General features: G+C 37.5%; 1 protein-coding gene across 3 annotated transcripts in view; it reads left to right on the forward strand.

Moving 5' to 3' along the window:
* DENND6A (DENN domain containing 6A) overlaps positions 1–17,391 on the forward strand; it is a 56,191-nt gene that overhangs the window by 32,968 nt on the left and 5,832 nt on the right. For all 3 annotated transcript variants that reach the window (XM_045807411.2, XM_045807410.2, XM_045807412.2), the window contains 6 exons: positions 1,964–2,086; positions 2,616–2,711; positions 5,081–5,175; positions 15,847–15,912; positions 16,018–16,082; positions 16,654–16,743. In XM_045807411.2, coding sequence (XP_045663367.1) covers positions 1,964–2,086; positions 2,616–2,711; positions 5,081–5,175; positions 15,847–15,912; positions 16,018–16,082; positions 16,654–16,743 — 535 coding nt within the window. The remainder of the gene's footprint in view (positions 1–1,963; positions 2,087–2,615; positions 2,712–5,080; positions 5,176–15,846; positions 15,913–16,017; positions 16,083–16,653; positions 16,744–17,391) is intronic.

Below are 17,391 nucleotides of genomic sequence, written 5' to 3' on the forward strand. Positions count from 1 at the left end.
ATTTATTTCTATATCCATATAAAAAACTATAAAGTTATACCACTACCCCCAATTCCAGTCCTACAAGACAGGGTTCATTTTAGTTTTCTCCCTTGCTATATTTGTATTTCTTTTCCCTTTCTGAGAAACTACCTCCTATTATCCTTAATTAATTAATTAATTTGATCAGTTCCTGTTAATAACCAGTTTTCATCTCTGCTTAAACCCTTTCCTCTGTGCAGATGACTTTCTTACTCCTTTTGGGCTTTGACACTCCATACCCAGCTGTCCTTCATGGATACCTTCATTAACCTTCTCAGGCTCCACTCCATGCTAGATTGACCCCCATGTGGTTACTCTCCTACCCCATTTAGGTTTCTATATTGTACATTAGGCCCTCTCTCCATATGGATGCCATCCTCACCTTGCTTGTGCTCTGGTTCCCAATGCTAGACTAACCCCCACAGGAACGCCCTCCTTACCCTACTGTGCTCCTACACCTCTTTCCAGGCCATCTCCATGCGAACACCCTACCTCCCCTGCTCTTCTGTCGCACCACAGACAGCTTCAACACACGCTGGTTCTGACACTCCACACCAGGCTGCCCCTCCAGGCCTCTCATACTTCTTGGCCTCTGTCACCCCAAACCAGATCACCTCTACACATGTACATTTCTTCACCACATTTGGGTTCCAGCAGCCCCCCAGGAAGGCAGCTCCTCCACGTGGATGTCTCACACAGGCCCTCCCACCCCTCTCTGAGCCAACATGTCTTCTTTCCCTTCTGGCAGAGATGCCTACCATGCACCGTGTTCTGCTTTAGGATTGACTTGTTTAGGAAGGAAAGAGGAGGAAGAGCTCCTTGGGCTTATCCTTGAACTGTTTGGTTTTTTTTTTTTCTTGCACTTCCTTCACATTTGTTTTCTTGCTTTTGAATAGTTAAAATTAACTTTCCCTAATTTCCATTTGACAAATCTGTTTTATATTTTTGTACTTAAGTGTCCCTTCCTTCCTTCCTTCCTTCCTTCCTTCCTTCCTTCCTTCCTTCCTTCCTTCTTTCCTTTCTCTTTCTTGTGTGTGTATATGTTTTCAACTAGATAGATTGGTTATGATTTTTTAAGTAGATATTCTCTAATCTAGGAATAATCGTTACCCTAACAGAAGGAAATTACTAAATAAGTATGTTACCAAATGTCTGAGGCTAAGTAATATACCAGACTTGTGTCCTGATAGGCTTCCACCTAATTCCAGGGCTACTATAAAAATATGGAGCATTTCTGTAAGGGAAGGCTCTGCCAAGAATCATTCTGTTGTTTGGCATTATATCTCCCCCTTGTGATTTGTTTTCGTCATTTTTTAATATTGAAAGCATTAGCTTTTATTTGTTATTTTTTTAAAGATTTTATTTATTTGAAAGAGAGCATGAGCAGGGGAAGGGGCAGTGAGAGAGGGAGAAGCAGATTCCCCACTGAGCAGGGAGCCCGATGTGGGGCTTGATCCCAGGACCCTGAGATCATGACCTGAGCCAAAGTCAGACACTTAACTGATTGAGCCACCCAGGTGCCCTGAAAGCATTAGCTTTTAAATTAAGTACATCCAGTAAACATCCTCTGGAAAATTAATTTTTCTTGTTTTCTTCAAAATATTTAGAATAGAAATTCAAATGTAAGAAAGCAATATTGATGAAATAGGTCTACCATATGGTAAATTTTAATAATTATTTTATGGTTTTATTATATGTTAGCCATTTTTTATGTGTCAGTATATTGCATTTAATTTTCTGGAAATTGGAATGAGTCAAATTGGTATGTTTTTATGTGGATAAAAGGGACTTATGCATCACCATGTTCTAAATGAATTTGTATGTCACAATGAGATACAAATAGCTGGAAGGCTTTATATCAGTATGAAGTTTTTAGAATAATTAAAAACTTAAAAAAACAGAGTTGGATAAATAACAGTTCTACTGTATAAATACCTTTCAGGTGTTTCTGCCCAGTTTTCCTTCATAGTCAGATGCTTTGGGAGCTGGTCCTGTTGGGGGAGCCCCTCGTGGTCATGGCACCATCACCATCAGAGTCCTCAGAGACTGTACTGGCACTTGTTAAGTGAGTATATTTGGTTCCTGATGGTGATAGTTGCCCTGTTTTTCCATCTGATATGTTTGTGCACACATTGCATTGATCCACACAACCCCCTTCCTTGTAAGAAGGCTGTGCTCATTATAGTACTGTTTCATGGATGAGAAAATTAATTCAGGCTCCATGCAGGCTGGAACCGTGTTTTGGTTTTTCTGAGCAACAAATATTCATTCACTTAAACAAAGTTGGCATCTGACAAATATTAGTTGCATGAATGGTCAGTGTCTCATAAAAGACATACAACTAGGAAATTAGAGTGCTAGAACTTCACCCCATCTTCTGCCCCAAGTCCAGTGTTCTTTCAATACACCATTCCACATTATTATGCATTTCCACTTGTTTTTCTGGTTTCCTAAAATGAGTTTGTTGTTTACTGAAAATAAATAAATAAATTATCCCGTTGTGGGTATACTGTGTGTATTGATGTTTTATAGTTATTGAGTAGGGCCTTTGATTTTTTGTATCCTTTGTTTTAAATGTTCTTCTTGCTCCGCAGCTGTATTTCTCCATTAAAGTACTTCAGTGACTTCCGACCTTATTTCACTATTCATGACAGTGAATTCAAAGAATATACTACTCGTACTCAAGCCCCGTGAGTAAACAAAATAACTTTTATTGACCAAGTATTATCTGTATAACCAAATTATGCAAAATTAAACCTTGAACTTACTGGTATCTTGATTTTATAAAGGAAGGTTTGAGGAGCTGCTTGTAATACTTCTGCATTTCAATTGTCAATCTGATTTTTTTTAATGATTTTATTTATCAATGGAAGCTGTATTGTCATTAATAGCCATCCGACTATACTTTGAGTTCTGTTTTCTTGCCTTACTTCAGGGCCTCTTATAGCATCAGTTATCTCTTGTTGCTCTGTAACTTTTCCTTCTTCCTCTTCATTGAATTGTCATGGAAACATGAAATTTCTTCCCAATATGTCAAAGGGGAAAAAATTATCTTACCCTTTCCCTTTTAGCTCCTGCTGTATTGCTCACCTTTTTTTCAGAGCTAAAATTCTAGGATAACAACAACAACAACAACAACAAATCTCCATTTACTGTCTCTACTTCTTGGTTTTCTGGTTGCTTCCCAGTCCGTTGCAGGTTGATTTCTCCATTTCCAATGAAGTCATTTTTGGCCAGAGTCATCAAGACCCTCTCATTGCCTGACCCCATAGGCACATTATTGCCCTGTTTTCCCTGCCTTCCTTTCTTACAGCGTTTAAGCTATTGAGCTTGAAAGCATTTTTTAAAAGATTTTATTTATTTATTTTTGAGAGAGAGAGAAAACCCATCAGTGGCAGGAGGGGCAACAGGAGAAGCACAATCCCCGTTGAGCAGGGAGCCTGATGCGGGACTCAATTCCAGAAAGGGGGATCATGACCTGAGCTGAAGGCAGACACTTGACTGACTGAGCCACCGGGTGCCTGAGCTTGAAAGCATTTTAATCCTTGATGCCACTCTCATCTGGCTGTCTGGTGATGCATCTCAGTCTCTGGTGCAGAGAGGCCTGTCTGTGCCAGCACCTTAAATGTTGGTGTTCTTCAGTCCTGTGTTCTGGGATCTGATTTCAGACTGATAATTCTTTCTGAACAATCTTATCTGTACCCACAGCCTCTGTTAAGACCCATTTACTGATGACTGAAATTTATCTGCCTAGCCCAGATCTTTGCAAGATGCAGACCTATATGTCCAGGGTTTTGTTGTTGGTTTTTACTGCTTTACCACCTGGACATCTTAATGGCACCTGAAACTAAATGTATACAAACTGAATTCTTTCTGTTTCCTTGTTTTCTTCCCTTAACCCATGCTTCTTTTCATGAATGGTACTACTTTTTACTTAGTTATCAAAAATCTAAATTGTCATAAATTTCTCCTTCTTAACATGTCCCACATCAGGTTTTCCCAAATTCTGTCAAGTCAACACCATAAAATCTCTCTCATAATGACATTTGTTATCTGCTTTCCAAAAGTCTCTTCCCAGTCTTACTGTCTCCAGTCTTTGTCATATCTGTTATTGCTTTTTCCCAAACCCCTTCCGCTCTTTGTAGGGCATCTTCCAAATTCCCCCTAGAGTGATCTTCCTACATTCTCATTCATGTGGCATCCTTCCACTTGGTTCTCTAGTACCTTCCATTTGCCTACAAGGTTTTTAAACTTCTTAGCATATTAACTTGGCACTTAATAATCTGGCCAGCATCTGCCCATCTATTTTCATTTCTGACTCTTCATCCCTCTTGCTTTTTGCTGTAGGAATGCTGAGCTCTTTGTAGTTCTTCAAGCACTTCACAATCTCACTTCTTTGCTTTGCTCGTACTATTTGTTCTCCTGCATCACCTTTACCTCCCTTATCCGCTTGCCAAAGGACTTCTATTCATCTTTCATATCTTTGTGCAAATGTCATCTCTTTGGTGAAGCTGTCTTTGTTTTTTTCTTTGCTTTTAGAGTTTATTTATTTATTTTAGGGAGAGAGAGAGTATGTGTGCACATGCAAGTTGAGGAGGGGCAGAGGGAGAGGGTAATCTTCAAGCAGACTCCCTGCTGAGTGCAGAGCCCTACATGGGGCTTAGTCTCGACCCCAAGATCATGACCTGAGCTGAAATGAAGAGTCAGATACTTAACCGACTGAGCCACCTAGGCACCCCTGGTGAAGCTTTCTTTAAATCCCTTGGTAGACATAGTTTCTCCTTTGTAATTATCGTATGTTTTATGTCACCTTCTCTGTTTCCTAATTTTGGCATTGTAATCGGGTATGTATGCCTTTCTTTCTGTATACTTTTGAAAAGACCGTTCTTTTCATCTTTACATGCCTAGTGCTAAACGTGGTGCCTGGCATATAGTTGATACATTAACACATTGAGTGAAGGGAAAGATAATCTATTGTTCAGTCTAAAGAAATTATAAACTGTTCTTCACTGGAACATTTGTCTTTTCCTCACTTTGTTTCTGTTTTGTTTTTATGTAGGCCTTCAGTCATATTAGGAGTAACCAACCCTTTTTTTGCGAAAACACTCCAGCACTGGCCACACATTATTCGAATAGGAGACCTTAAACCTGCAGGTAAAGTATAAATTCATTGTTCTGTTTTTAGTATGTGAGTTGGCTGAGAAGGTTCATTTCTTCCCCTTTGTTTTCATCTCTTGATTACTTTTTAATTATGTTGATGGTAACCTTTTTGGAGGCAATCTGAATAAGGGCTTTTGGAGAAGAGCCTAACTTCCCACTAAAATATACAGATTCTTATATGTGTAACCCATCATGTCCTTCTATCAAAAAATGCACTTCTAGTGTTGTAAACACAGAATGAATTATAACACAATGAAACCTCAAAATTTTGAGCAACTTTTTGTATATGGATAAGCCCGATTAAACAGGGATGTCCAACACTGCTTGAATAAAACCTTGTAGAAGTTGGAATTACTCAGTTTGGCACAAAATTCTCTGCTAGGTCTCAAAACAAGTATTGTACATTTCTGTGGCAGTGGTATTGATTAAGGAAGTGGTCAAAGGTTAGGCTTTCCTTGAGGAAAAGATAAATAGTATTTTTCTCATAGTAACTATTTAATAAATGTTTTTAAATTAGTAGATTAATTCAGAGGTTGGAAGTTTTGTTAACTTAGATGACGATTTAATGGTATCTCTGACATTCCTCACTGCACGTTCCTGAATTTTCTACTGAAATAGTAAGACTTGAGATGCTGAAAATATTTTTAAATAACTTTGTGATGTGTTACTTTTAAAGACTTCTTTTGGTATACACAGGTATATTTCAAATATTATTTAATAATTTATGAGATACCCTTCCTGGTATATACATAAATCTAGATAGATATGTTAGACTCAAGCAATAACAATTTTTTTTTTAAGATTTTATTTATTTATTTATTTATTTGAGAAAGAGAGCGAGAGAGAGAGAGAGCATGGGCAGGGTGAGGGGCAGAGGGAGACAGGGAGTCCAATGTGGGTCTTGATCCCAGGACTCCAGAGCCAAAGGCTGACGTTCAACCAACTGAGCCGCCCAGGCACCCCAAGCAATAACAGTTTAAATCAAATTATTTACAAACATTAGACTCAATCTTATACCAAAATCCTTAGAAGCCTTAAGAAATAGAGGAAAGAGCAAATAGCTTCACCTTGGCTGTCATGTCTCTGTGTTCTTAGGCAGAACAGCCTCTTTAAGCCTCAAATTCTTTGTCTGCTGAGAGATTAAACGGTTCCTGACTCATGGCATTCTGTAAGTGTCATAGTCACCTGCCATTTCACTGTGTCCTCTCTGATTTAATGATAATTTAGAACACAGCAGTCACCAGAGTCTTAGCTATGAGAAGATAAGAAACAGTTTTTAAAATCTTAATTTAATATTGACATTTATTGTCATGGTTTTGTCCTATTAATCTAGACTATTTGATTAATTGTAATGTAGTTGACTACTGTTTATTATCTTTTTCCAATGAAAAAGGCCTTTGTTGCGGCTTTAAGTAGAGGAACTTTTGCATGAAATCATTGGTAAAGTAGTATGTTTATAAGAAAGTGCCAAACTGTTTTCAAAAGTGGCCCACCATTTTTACATTAAAAAAATTTTTTTTGAACTTTATTTATTTGTTTTTAAGTTTTTATTTAAATTTCAGTTAGTTAAGATACAGTGTACTACTAGTTTCAGGTGTACAGTAGAGTGATTCAGCACTTCTATACATCACCCAGTGCTCATCACAAGTGCACTCCCTCTTCCCCATCACCTATTTCACCACCCCCTCTCTGGTGACCATTAATTGGTTCTCTGTAGTTAAGAGTCTGTTTCTTGATTTGCCTCTCTCTTTTTTCCTCCCCCATGCTCATTTGTTTTGTTTCTTAAATTCCACATATGAGTGAAATCACATGATATCTTTCCCTGACTGGCTTATTTCACTTAATATAATATTCTCTATACCTAGCATGGGGCTTGAACCCATACCCCGAGATCAAGAGTTGCACACTCTTCTGACTGAGCCAGCCAGGCGCCCCTCATTTTACATTCTTACCAGCAGTCTATGAGGGTTCCTATTTCTTCACATCCCTGCCACCAGCATTTGATACTGTCCGTGTTTTTCATTATAGCCGTTTAGTGGGTTTGAAGTAGTGGTTTTCATTTGCTTTGCCCTAGTGAATTATGATGTTGAGCATCTTTTCATCTACTTGTTAGTTGCTCATAGATCTTCTCGGATGAAATGTTGATTGAAATCTTTTGCCAATTTTTAGTTAGGTTACTTGTCTTACTATTTCGTTGTAAGAGATCTTTATGTATTTTGGATACAAGTCTGTTTTTAGATATATGATTCACAAATATTTTCTCACAGTATTTGGTTTCTTTTTTTGTTCTTAATGGTATCTTTTGAAGTGCAAAAGTGTTTTTTTCTCCCAAGTTTAACTGAGATATACTTGACAAACAGCACTGTAAGTTTAGGGTGTACAGCACAATGGACTTACATATATTGTGAAATGATAGTAAGTTTAGTTAGTATCTATCACCTCATACAGATACCAGAAAAATAACAGGAAAATAATGTTTCCTTGTGATGAGAACTTTTAGGATTTACTCTCTTAACAGTTTTCAAATACAATAGTATACAGCAGTGTTAACTATAGTCATCAGGTTGTCATCAAGTATCTGCATTATATCCCTAGTACTTAATTTATCTTGTAACTAAAAGTTTGTTCCTTTTGACCACTTTCATCCATTTCCCCCGCCCTTCACCCCTCACTTCTGATATCTACAAAAATGTGCTTAATTTTGATGAAGTCTAGTTTATCAGTTTTTTTTTTTCTTTTACAGATTAGCCTTTTGATATTGTATCTAAGAACTCATTGCCTAACCCAGGGTCACAAAGATTTTCTCCTAAAAGTTTTATTATGTTGGCACCTACATTTAGGTCTATGAATCACTTCAGTTATTTTTTTGTGGGTTAAGGGTCCAAAACAATCTTTTTTGTATGTTACTGTTCAGTTGCCTTAGCACTATTTGTTGAAGACTATCTTTTTTTCTATTGAATTTCATTGGTACCTCTGTGGAAAATCAATACTAATGCAATGTCTTGATTACTGTAGGTTTATAGTAAGTTTTGAAATCAGGAAGTATAAGTCTTCTAATATTGTCCTTTTCCAAAATTGTTTTGGCTATTTTGGGTGTTTTGCATTTCCATATACATTTTAGGATCACTTTGTTAATTTCTGCAGCAGCTAGCTGGGATGTTGATAAGGATTGTTTTAATATGCGGTAAATTTGGGGGTTTTTTTGGTGTCTTCTAATCCAGGAACTTGAGATGTCTTCTGTTTAGGTCTTCTTTAATTTTTCTCAGCAATGCTTTGTAGTTTTCTTTTTAAAGGTGTTTGTTCTTTTATTTGAGAGAGAGTGAGAGAGTACAAGCAGGGGGAGCAGCAGAGGGAGAGGGAGCTGATTGCGGGGCTCGTTCCCAAGATCCTGGGATCAGGACCTGAGCCGAAGGCAGATGCTTAACCGACTGAGCCACCCAGGTGACCTTGTGGTTTTCAATATACAAGTCTAATTATGATGTTATTAGATACAGGTTTTTCATAGATGTCGTTCATTAGATTGAGGAAGTGCCTTTCTATTTCTAGTTTTTGAGAAGGATTATCATGAATTGGTGTTGAATTTTGTTAAATGTTTTTTCTGTGTCTATGGAGATTGTCATGTGGTTTTTGTCCATTATTAATATGGCATAGTAATTGGATTTGGGATGTTAAACCTACCTTATATTCCTTGGATAAATCCCATTTGGCCATGGTATATAATCCTTTTTATATGTTGCTAGATTTGATTTGCTATTATTTTTTGTTGAGCATTTTTGCATCTGTATCCATGAAGGATGTCAGTCTGTAGTTTCTTTTCTTGTAATGTCTTGCTAGCTAATATTCTTGTACTCTGAGAAGCCTCTTCAAGCAAGTGAAGTTACCATTTAAAAGTAAGGCCTAGGACCAAGGGAGGGGAGGGGACAATTCTTGAATTGCTTTTTCAAAGTGGGGATAAGGGCAGATATTGAATATTAATTAGACCTTATTTTAAGCAGCTACTTTAGAGACAAGCTGCTGTGTTCTCTCTGATTATTTCCATCACCAGCTTATTTGGACCACTTCATCGGGTATCATTTTTTCTGCTGGAAAGTGCTCTATGGAAACATTATGCTTTATAGATTCTTAGTGGTCACTGAGGAGTGAATGCTAGAGGTTGTTAGTGTCTTCAGTTTGGTCTTTGTTCAGTTAATGGAGAAAATATGTTGTGAACAAAGGCACCAGGGGTGATTTGATGATTTGGGGCAAGACTTTAGTGTCTGACTGTTTCTGGGACTGGCAGGTCTTATGTGAGCACAATTCTTAACAGAAGTGCAAAATTTCGTTAAGTTTAGTGTGTTTATGATACTTTTCCCCACTTATCTTAAAAGTTGTTTTTACTGTGGTAAAATGTACATAACCTGAAATTTACCATTTTAACTAGTTTTAAGTACCTAATTCACTTAAAAATAATACAGTGGCATTAAGTATATTCATAATGTGCAACCGTCCCTACTGTCCATTTCCAGAACTTCTTCATAATCCCAAACAGAAGGATTTGGATTTAGTTCATCCAGGGGGTGGTGGGTGGAGAGATGGGGTAACTGGGTGATGGGCGTTAAGGAGGGCACTTGATGTAGTGAGTACTGGGTGTTATATGCAATTGACGAATCACTAAATTCTACCACTGGAAATAATAATACACTATATGTTAATTAAATAGAATTTTAAATGAAAAGTTAAAAAAAATAACATAGTGGCATTGACTATATTCATAAGGTGCAACCATCATCACTATGCAGTTCTGGAACTTCTTCGTCATCCCAAACAGAAGAATTTGGAATTAGTTCACCCAAATCCAAAACCCATTAAACAATAGCTCCCCAATTATTGCATCCCCCCAGTCCCTGGTAACTTCTGTTCTAATTTCTGTTTCTATAAAGTTGACTCTTCTACATATTTCATGTAAGTGGAATCATGTAATATTTGCCCTTTGGTGTCTGGCGTATCTCACTGTTTTCAAGGTTCATTTATGTTGTATCATGCAAAAGAAGTTCATTCCTTTTTAAAAAAAAAATGTAGTGGGGCGCCTGTGTGGCTCAGTCGGTTGAGCATCTGCCTTCGGCTCAGGTCATGATCCTAGGGTCCTGGCATCAAGTCCTACATCAGGCTCCCTGCTTGGTGGGGAGTCTGCTTCTCTCTCTGCCTGCTGCTCCCCACTGCATGTGCTCTGTCTCTGACAATTAAATAAAATAAAATCTTTTTAAAAAATTGCGGTAAAACGCACATAACATGAAATTTACCATCTTAGCCATTTTTTAAATGTACAGTTCAGTGGCATTAAGTGCATTCACATTGTTGCACTATAATCACCACCATCCACTCGGTGCTCTTTTCATCTTGCAAAATTGAAACTCTTTACCCGTTAAACAATAACTTCCCATCCACTTCTTTCTCCACTCACCCCGCCCCAGCCCTTAGCAACTATCTACTACCTGTCAATATGAATTTGACTACTCAGGTATTTCATATAAGTGGAATTCTACTTTACTTGTCCTTTTGTGACTGGCTTATTTTGCTTAGCATAATGTCCTCAAGGCTCATTCATGTTGTAACATGTCAGAATTTCCTTCCTTTTTAAGACTTAATAATATGCCGTTGTATGCATGTACCACATTTTATTTATCCATTTATTTGTCAGTGGACACTTGGGTTGTTTCCACCTTTGAGCTATTGCAAATAATAGTTCTGTGAACATGGGTATACAGGTACCTCTTTGAGTCCCTGCTTTCACTTCTTTTGAAGGGGATTGCTGGACCATGTAGCCATTTGTGTTTAATTTTTTGAGGAACTGCCATACTGTTTTTATTTTCCATTCCCACCAACAGTGCACGAGGGTATCAATTTCTCCACATCCTTGCCAACACTTATTTTTTAGTGTTTTTTTGATGGCAGCCCTTCTAATGGGTGTGACGTGGTATCTTATTGTGATTTGGATTTGCATTTCCCTAATGATTAGTAATGTTGAGCTTCTTTCCCTGTGTTTATTGGCCATCTGAATAACTTCTTTGGAGAATTATCTTTCCAAGTCCTTTACCTGTCTTTTAATCAGGTTGTTTTGTTATTGTTGAGATGTAAGAGTTCTTTATGTATTCTGGATTCCAATCCCTTATCAGATAAATGCTTTATAAATATTTCCTCCCATTCCATGAGTTGTCTTGTTATTCTCTCATTGATAGTGTCTTTCCATGCACAAAAGTTTTAAGTTTTGATAAAGTCCAGCTTATCTGTATTTTCTTTTATTGCCTCTGCTTTTGGCTTCATATTCATGAAAATCCATTTATCTTTTAATTTATGAGTGTTGGGTATATATCTTGGGGCATTTTTCTGCCCACTGATCTCAAGGCCAGGACCACTGCATATGCTGCACAAGTTATGAAACACAACATCCCTTCTTAGGATTCTGTTTTTGAAAATTCAGGACTGTCTGAGAGAGTCAGTAAAACTGCAGAAACAGTATCTTCTGCAGGACCAGCAGGGAAGGCACAGCAAAATAGATTCATAACTTTACCAGAAACATACATTTAATTTGAACCCAGGAGGGATCATTCCTCCTGATATAAAAGGATTATTTCTTCTGGATTGTACCTAGTTTTAGTTAACCCAAATTCTATTAAATGGAGAAATGTAATGTTAAGATGATGGTACTTAACCATATTCCTCAAAGCGAAACTAATTCTATTAGTGTATATTGGATCAAATTATTAACTGATACTTTCTGACTAGAAATTGGGTTTGGTGATTTCACCAAAATATTTGGCCTAATGTGGAAGATTCTAATGTCCATATACAGAGGTGCAGTAGTGATGAATATTAATTTAGTAATGTTAAATCCCTCTCTAACGTGCATTGTACATAACAGACATTGAATAAGTATTTTTTTAAAGATTTTATTTATTTTTTTGAGGGGGTTGGAGAGAGCACAAGCAGGGGGAGCAGCAGAGGAAGAGCAGCAGAGGGAAAGGGAGATGCAGCTTCCCCGCTAAGCAGGGAGTCTGTCCTGGGGCTCGATCCCAGGACCCTGGGACCATGACCTGAACTGTAGGCAGATGTTCAACCAACTGAGCCACCCGGGCTCTCCTGAATAAGTATTTTTAATTAAAATAAATATCTGTAATGATGGGACTTGGGTTCATTGCAGACACTTGTTTTTTTTTTTTTTAAAGCCATCTGACAAATATTCATTAAAATTTTTTTTCTTGTAATAGGCAATGTATCTTCATGATTATTTTCTTTATATCTATTCATACTACAGTGTAAGAATGATGATGACTAGGGTTAGAGATCAGTATGCATCTTACACCTGATGAGGTCCAGTAAATCAGAGGGGAATTGTGTGAGTGAAAATAGCTGCATGGGTTTATTTTTGTCCTTTCCGTTTTTAAAAAGACAGACATGGTTGCAGCGTATCTTCATTATTACCCAGAACTTATTGAATATAAAGAATATGTGAAACCTACTGCTGAACTCTTCTCCCTTCTGATACTTGGTTCTTTTTTGCACAGTGAATTTCAGAAAACAATGTGTTAATAAACAGTATTGGTGGTTAGAACAGTTCCAAGTCTTTTGTGACTTGGAGCAGAAAGAAATGAAAATAAGTACAGAAATAGACTTATTCAAGCCATTGTGGTTTTACACATGCTATTTGGATTCTTGGAGTCAGAAGCAGATAATTGACTTGAATTTAGCATCTGTATAGTTAAATATGTATTAATTCTGTACTTACTAAGAGGACAAAAGTTTTACAGATCTTGTGGTGAGAAGCTACTCTGAACTCTGTAAAGCACAGCCACAAGATTCAAGATGAGAGACGTCTCCTAAGAATTAGTACATGGGAAGAGAGAATACATTGACAAAGTAAAAACTATCAGCTAATGAATCAAAAACATTCTGAGGGGCACCTGGGTGGCTCATTTGGTTAAGCGCCTCATTCTTGGTTTAGACTCAGGTCATGATCTCAGGGTTATGAGATCGAGCCCCGAGTTGGGATCTGAGCTCATCAGGGAGTCTGTTTGAGATTCTCTCCCCCTCTCTCCCTGTGTCCCTCCCCCTGCTTGAGCACGCACATGCTTTTCCTTTCTTTCTCTCTCTCTCTCTCTCTTAAATAAATAAATAAATAAATAAATAAATAAATAAATAAAATATCTTAAAAAATTCTGGAAACCTGAGTGTTTCTGGACTTTGCTCTTCTCTCAGTCTATCCCCACAGCCTCTTGGTTTTATCTCCCCCACAGAGCTCTAGTAGCTCCTGTCTCCTCTTTCCTTGCTGCACACGTCTTGCTTCAGGTTCTGTGTCTACCCAGGAGCAGTACTCCACAGTGCTTCTGTTTTATCCTCTGGGCTTTTCTCTTTCACCTCAAACTCCTTTGTGCAACCCAGCAGACCTGCTCAGGAATCCTATCCATCTGTGGCTCAGGCCTGTGGTTGTGGCTAACGCCATCACCACTGGTGTCAGTGAGTGTGTTAAATGCAGATTTGATCCTGTCAGCTCACTCCGCATCCATTAACCCCCCATGCGCATGCTTTCAGTCTCTCAGTCACTGAGATGTTGGACATCTTTATAGTTCCTCTTGATCTGACCTTTGAATACCTCTTTAGCTTTATCTCTTGCCCCTCTTAACATACCCTCCATTCCTGCCTTTGTAGTGTAGTGGATAAGGGTGATGGCTCAGGAGTTAGACCACCTTATTTCATATCCTGGTTCAAGCATGTTATCTGTGTGTCCTTGGACAAGTTGTTCTCTAGAGCTAACAACCTGTCTGAATGGGACGTTGACCAATCAGAGCAGATGATGGTAGAAAAGAGCCAGTGTTGGTACATACCAGGTCAATTTTATCCCATGCCTTAGTTCCTTCATCTGTGAGATGGACATGATAAAACCTACTTCGTTGTGAAGATTCAATGCGATTATTCATGCAGTATTCTTAGACCAGGACTGGCACAGATAAGGATTGAGTAAATGGTGGCTGTTACTCTCCTTACCATTATGTATGACTCCTTAGGCAACATGCTCTTCATGCTTCTGGACTTAACTCTGCCTAAAAGGTCTTTTTTTCCTGGATAACTTTTTATTTCTCTGATAAGACTGCTGACAGATCACTTCCTTTAGAAAATCTCAATAATTGTTTCACTCCTCTTTGCCTAAGACATTCTTGTGTTTCCATATAGCATCTTGTTCATAATTTTATCCCAGCACATATCCTTCTATATTGTCATGTATCTCTATTTGTCTTACCAGGAACTAGTTGAACTAGTTGAGAACTAGGAACTACAGGAACTAGTTGTTTTATTTTTTTTTATTGCCAGTATCTTGCATTTACTAATATTTACCGAATCAATGAAAATATTAGTTTGTGTGTACATGATAATAGTGACTTCTTTAACAAGGGTCTGTTTAAAGTTATTATTGGGGCAGTTGATAAAATTAGAGTATCATCTTTATTATTCTGCAGCTTTTCTACAAGATTGAAATTATTTCAAAGTAGAGAGTTTACAGAAATACCTGCTTTATCATAGTACATGCTCTTAAAATTTTTTAACAATATGAGATTACAAGTGAAAATGCTCTGTGTTCCTACAGTTCCACCCCCAGAGATAACTGTAGTTAGCAGTTAGATGTATAGAGCAATGGAAACAAAAATGTGTTGTCAGTTGAGAGCCTTGAATTAGATAATCTCTAGATTGTCTTTTAGTTCTTAGGTCCTCTTACTCTTAGGCAGAGAGAGGGAGGACAGAGAAAGGAAAAGGAAAAGTCTGTTTAGTGTGCTTATGACACTTTTAAGTGCTTATCTTGAGGCATATTTCTGCTGATTAGAGGGTTGCTCAGATTGTAGCTTCTCTTGACCCCAAGACCAGAACCACAGCATATGCTGTGCAAATTGTCCCCAGCTGACCTGCATCTATGGCTCAGGTCTGTGGTTGTGACTCACAGTGTCACCACCTGGTGGCAGTGCAAGTTTCTACAGTGCAGAAACAGAATTTTTGGGAGGTGTCAGAAAAAAACGTTTGAACACTATAGGAGTTGCTTGCAATTCCATTTACTCTTCAAGGGTATTTTATTAGTATTTGGCACATAGGTTTTCAATTTCATGTATTTGGCACAAAGATTTTAAATTACAAGTTAAGTGACAAAAGGAAAAGTTTTGAGTAACGATAGATAGTAATGAAAGATCAAATATCCATTTTATATAGTTTACACACATTTTTTCTGTAATGCTATAATAATCTAGCATTTATCCAGTTTTTAGAGTACCAGGAATAAACGCTTGAATATTGTTTGATGTTAAGAAAAACACTTTAGGGGCACCTGGGTGGCTCAGTTGGCTAAGTGTCTGACTTTTGATTTGCGCTCAGGTCATGAGATCGAGCCCTGCATTGGGCTTCTGCGCGGGGTATGAAGCCTGCTTGAGATTCTCTCTCTCCTTCTACCCCTTCCCCCGTGCACACTTGCTCTCACTCTCTCTCTTTCTCTCTCTCTAGTAAATAAATAAAATTTTTAAAAAAGAATACTTTAGCTACAAGATCCCAGACTAAGTAATATTAACAGTGGATTATCAATCTTATAAAATTCCAGTTTTGTAATATGTAAAACTCAAATAATTTTAAGAGTCTTTATGATATTTCTTTTAGGTGAAATTCCTAAGCAGGTTAAAGTGAAAAAATTGAAGAACTTAAAGACTCTGGATTCTAAACCTGGTATTGATTTTTATTATTATATTTTATTATTTTTATTTATTTTTAAATATACACTTATGCGGGTACTTGGGTCTTACTATTTACCGTATTTTCTTTACTTCTTAGGAGTTTATACTTCTTATAAGCCATATCTAAGTAGAGATGAAGAGATCATAAAACAATTGCAGAAGGTAATTCCTTGCTCCTCTTATTAATTTAAATTTCCTTGTGCAGGTAAGCAATATCCAGTTAGGCAGTATGTGTGTTATGTGCAATAATGTGAAATGAGGTCTTTCTTTTGAACCAAAGCTTCACAAAAATCAGAAGCCTAAGCAGCAATAATTATGCTCTTGAAATATGGGGCTGCAGCTACCAACTAGTGCCAGTCTTTCTAGAAACTTGGGAGTTACAGTGAAAAAGTCATGGACTCTTCCATGAGGTAGTTTAGCATCCAACAGGGGTAGTTAGCATTTTTTGGAAAATGTAAATAATACTCATATAGCAAGTGTGAAGTAAAGACAGTTCATTGTAAATTGATACTTTCAAGTGTGGGATGAACACGAGATGTTTTGCTCTAAGGGTTTTCTTCACAGGATATTGCACAATAAACTTCAGGTTAAATTACTTCAAGGTGAGTTCTAGGTTTGTTTTTTTTAAATCAAGTAAAAGTATATATTTACATATCAGTTGAAAACTATAATTATGCATTGTTTTATATTCCCTTACACTAGAATGTAGGTTTTCATTGCTCTTTCTTCTAAGGGTGTACAACAGAAACGTCCTTCTGAGGCTCAAAGTGTTATTCTCCGACGCTATTTTTTGGAACTGACACAAAGCTTCATCATTCCATTAGTAAGTTAACATATGTATTTGTTTAACTTAATGATTTGTTGAAGGATGTATGAATGTTCTCCCCATTCACAAAAACCTTAAGTTGTGTGTTTTGCCTGCTCATGTGTTTGGTGATTAAAAATAGAGCCCTTTGCAGGAGACCTGGACTCTGTTCTAATATTAACTGTGTAACTTTGGCAAGTCACTTCCTCTCCCTGACCCTCATTGTCTTTATCTGTAAAATGTGGCTAATTCCACTTTTCCTAAATATCTTTCAGGGTTGCTGTGAATCTTAAATGAGATAATTGTGAAATATTATATAATTATTGCGTTTTTATACCTTAAAACAAGGTTAACTTGGAGCTTCTTTCTCTGATATTATTTCCCCTTTTTTTCAAAGCTACTTTTTTTAAGGATTTTATTTATTTATTTATTTATTTATTTGAGAAAGAGAGAGAGAGAGCACGAGCCAGGGGAGAGACAGAACCTCAAGCAGACTCTGTGCTGAGCGCAGAGCCTGGTGCGGGGCTCAACCTCACGACCCTGAGATCATGACCTGAGCTGAAATCAAGAGTCAGACACTTAACCAACTGAGCCACCCAGGTGTCCTTCTGATACTATTTTCTTGAGCACAATTCGATATGATATCCATGAGACCAGTAACTCCAT

Source organism: Ursus americanus, chromosome 14 (assembly GCF_024610735.1).
Source record: "Ursus americanus isolate L20-20 chromosome 14, mUrsAme1.1.p, whole genome shotgun sequence".
In the NCBI taxonomy this organism is placed as follows: domain Eukaryota; kingdom Metazoa; phylum Chordata; class Mammalia; order Carnivora; family Ursidae; genus Ursus; species Ursus americanus.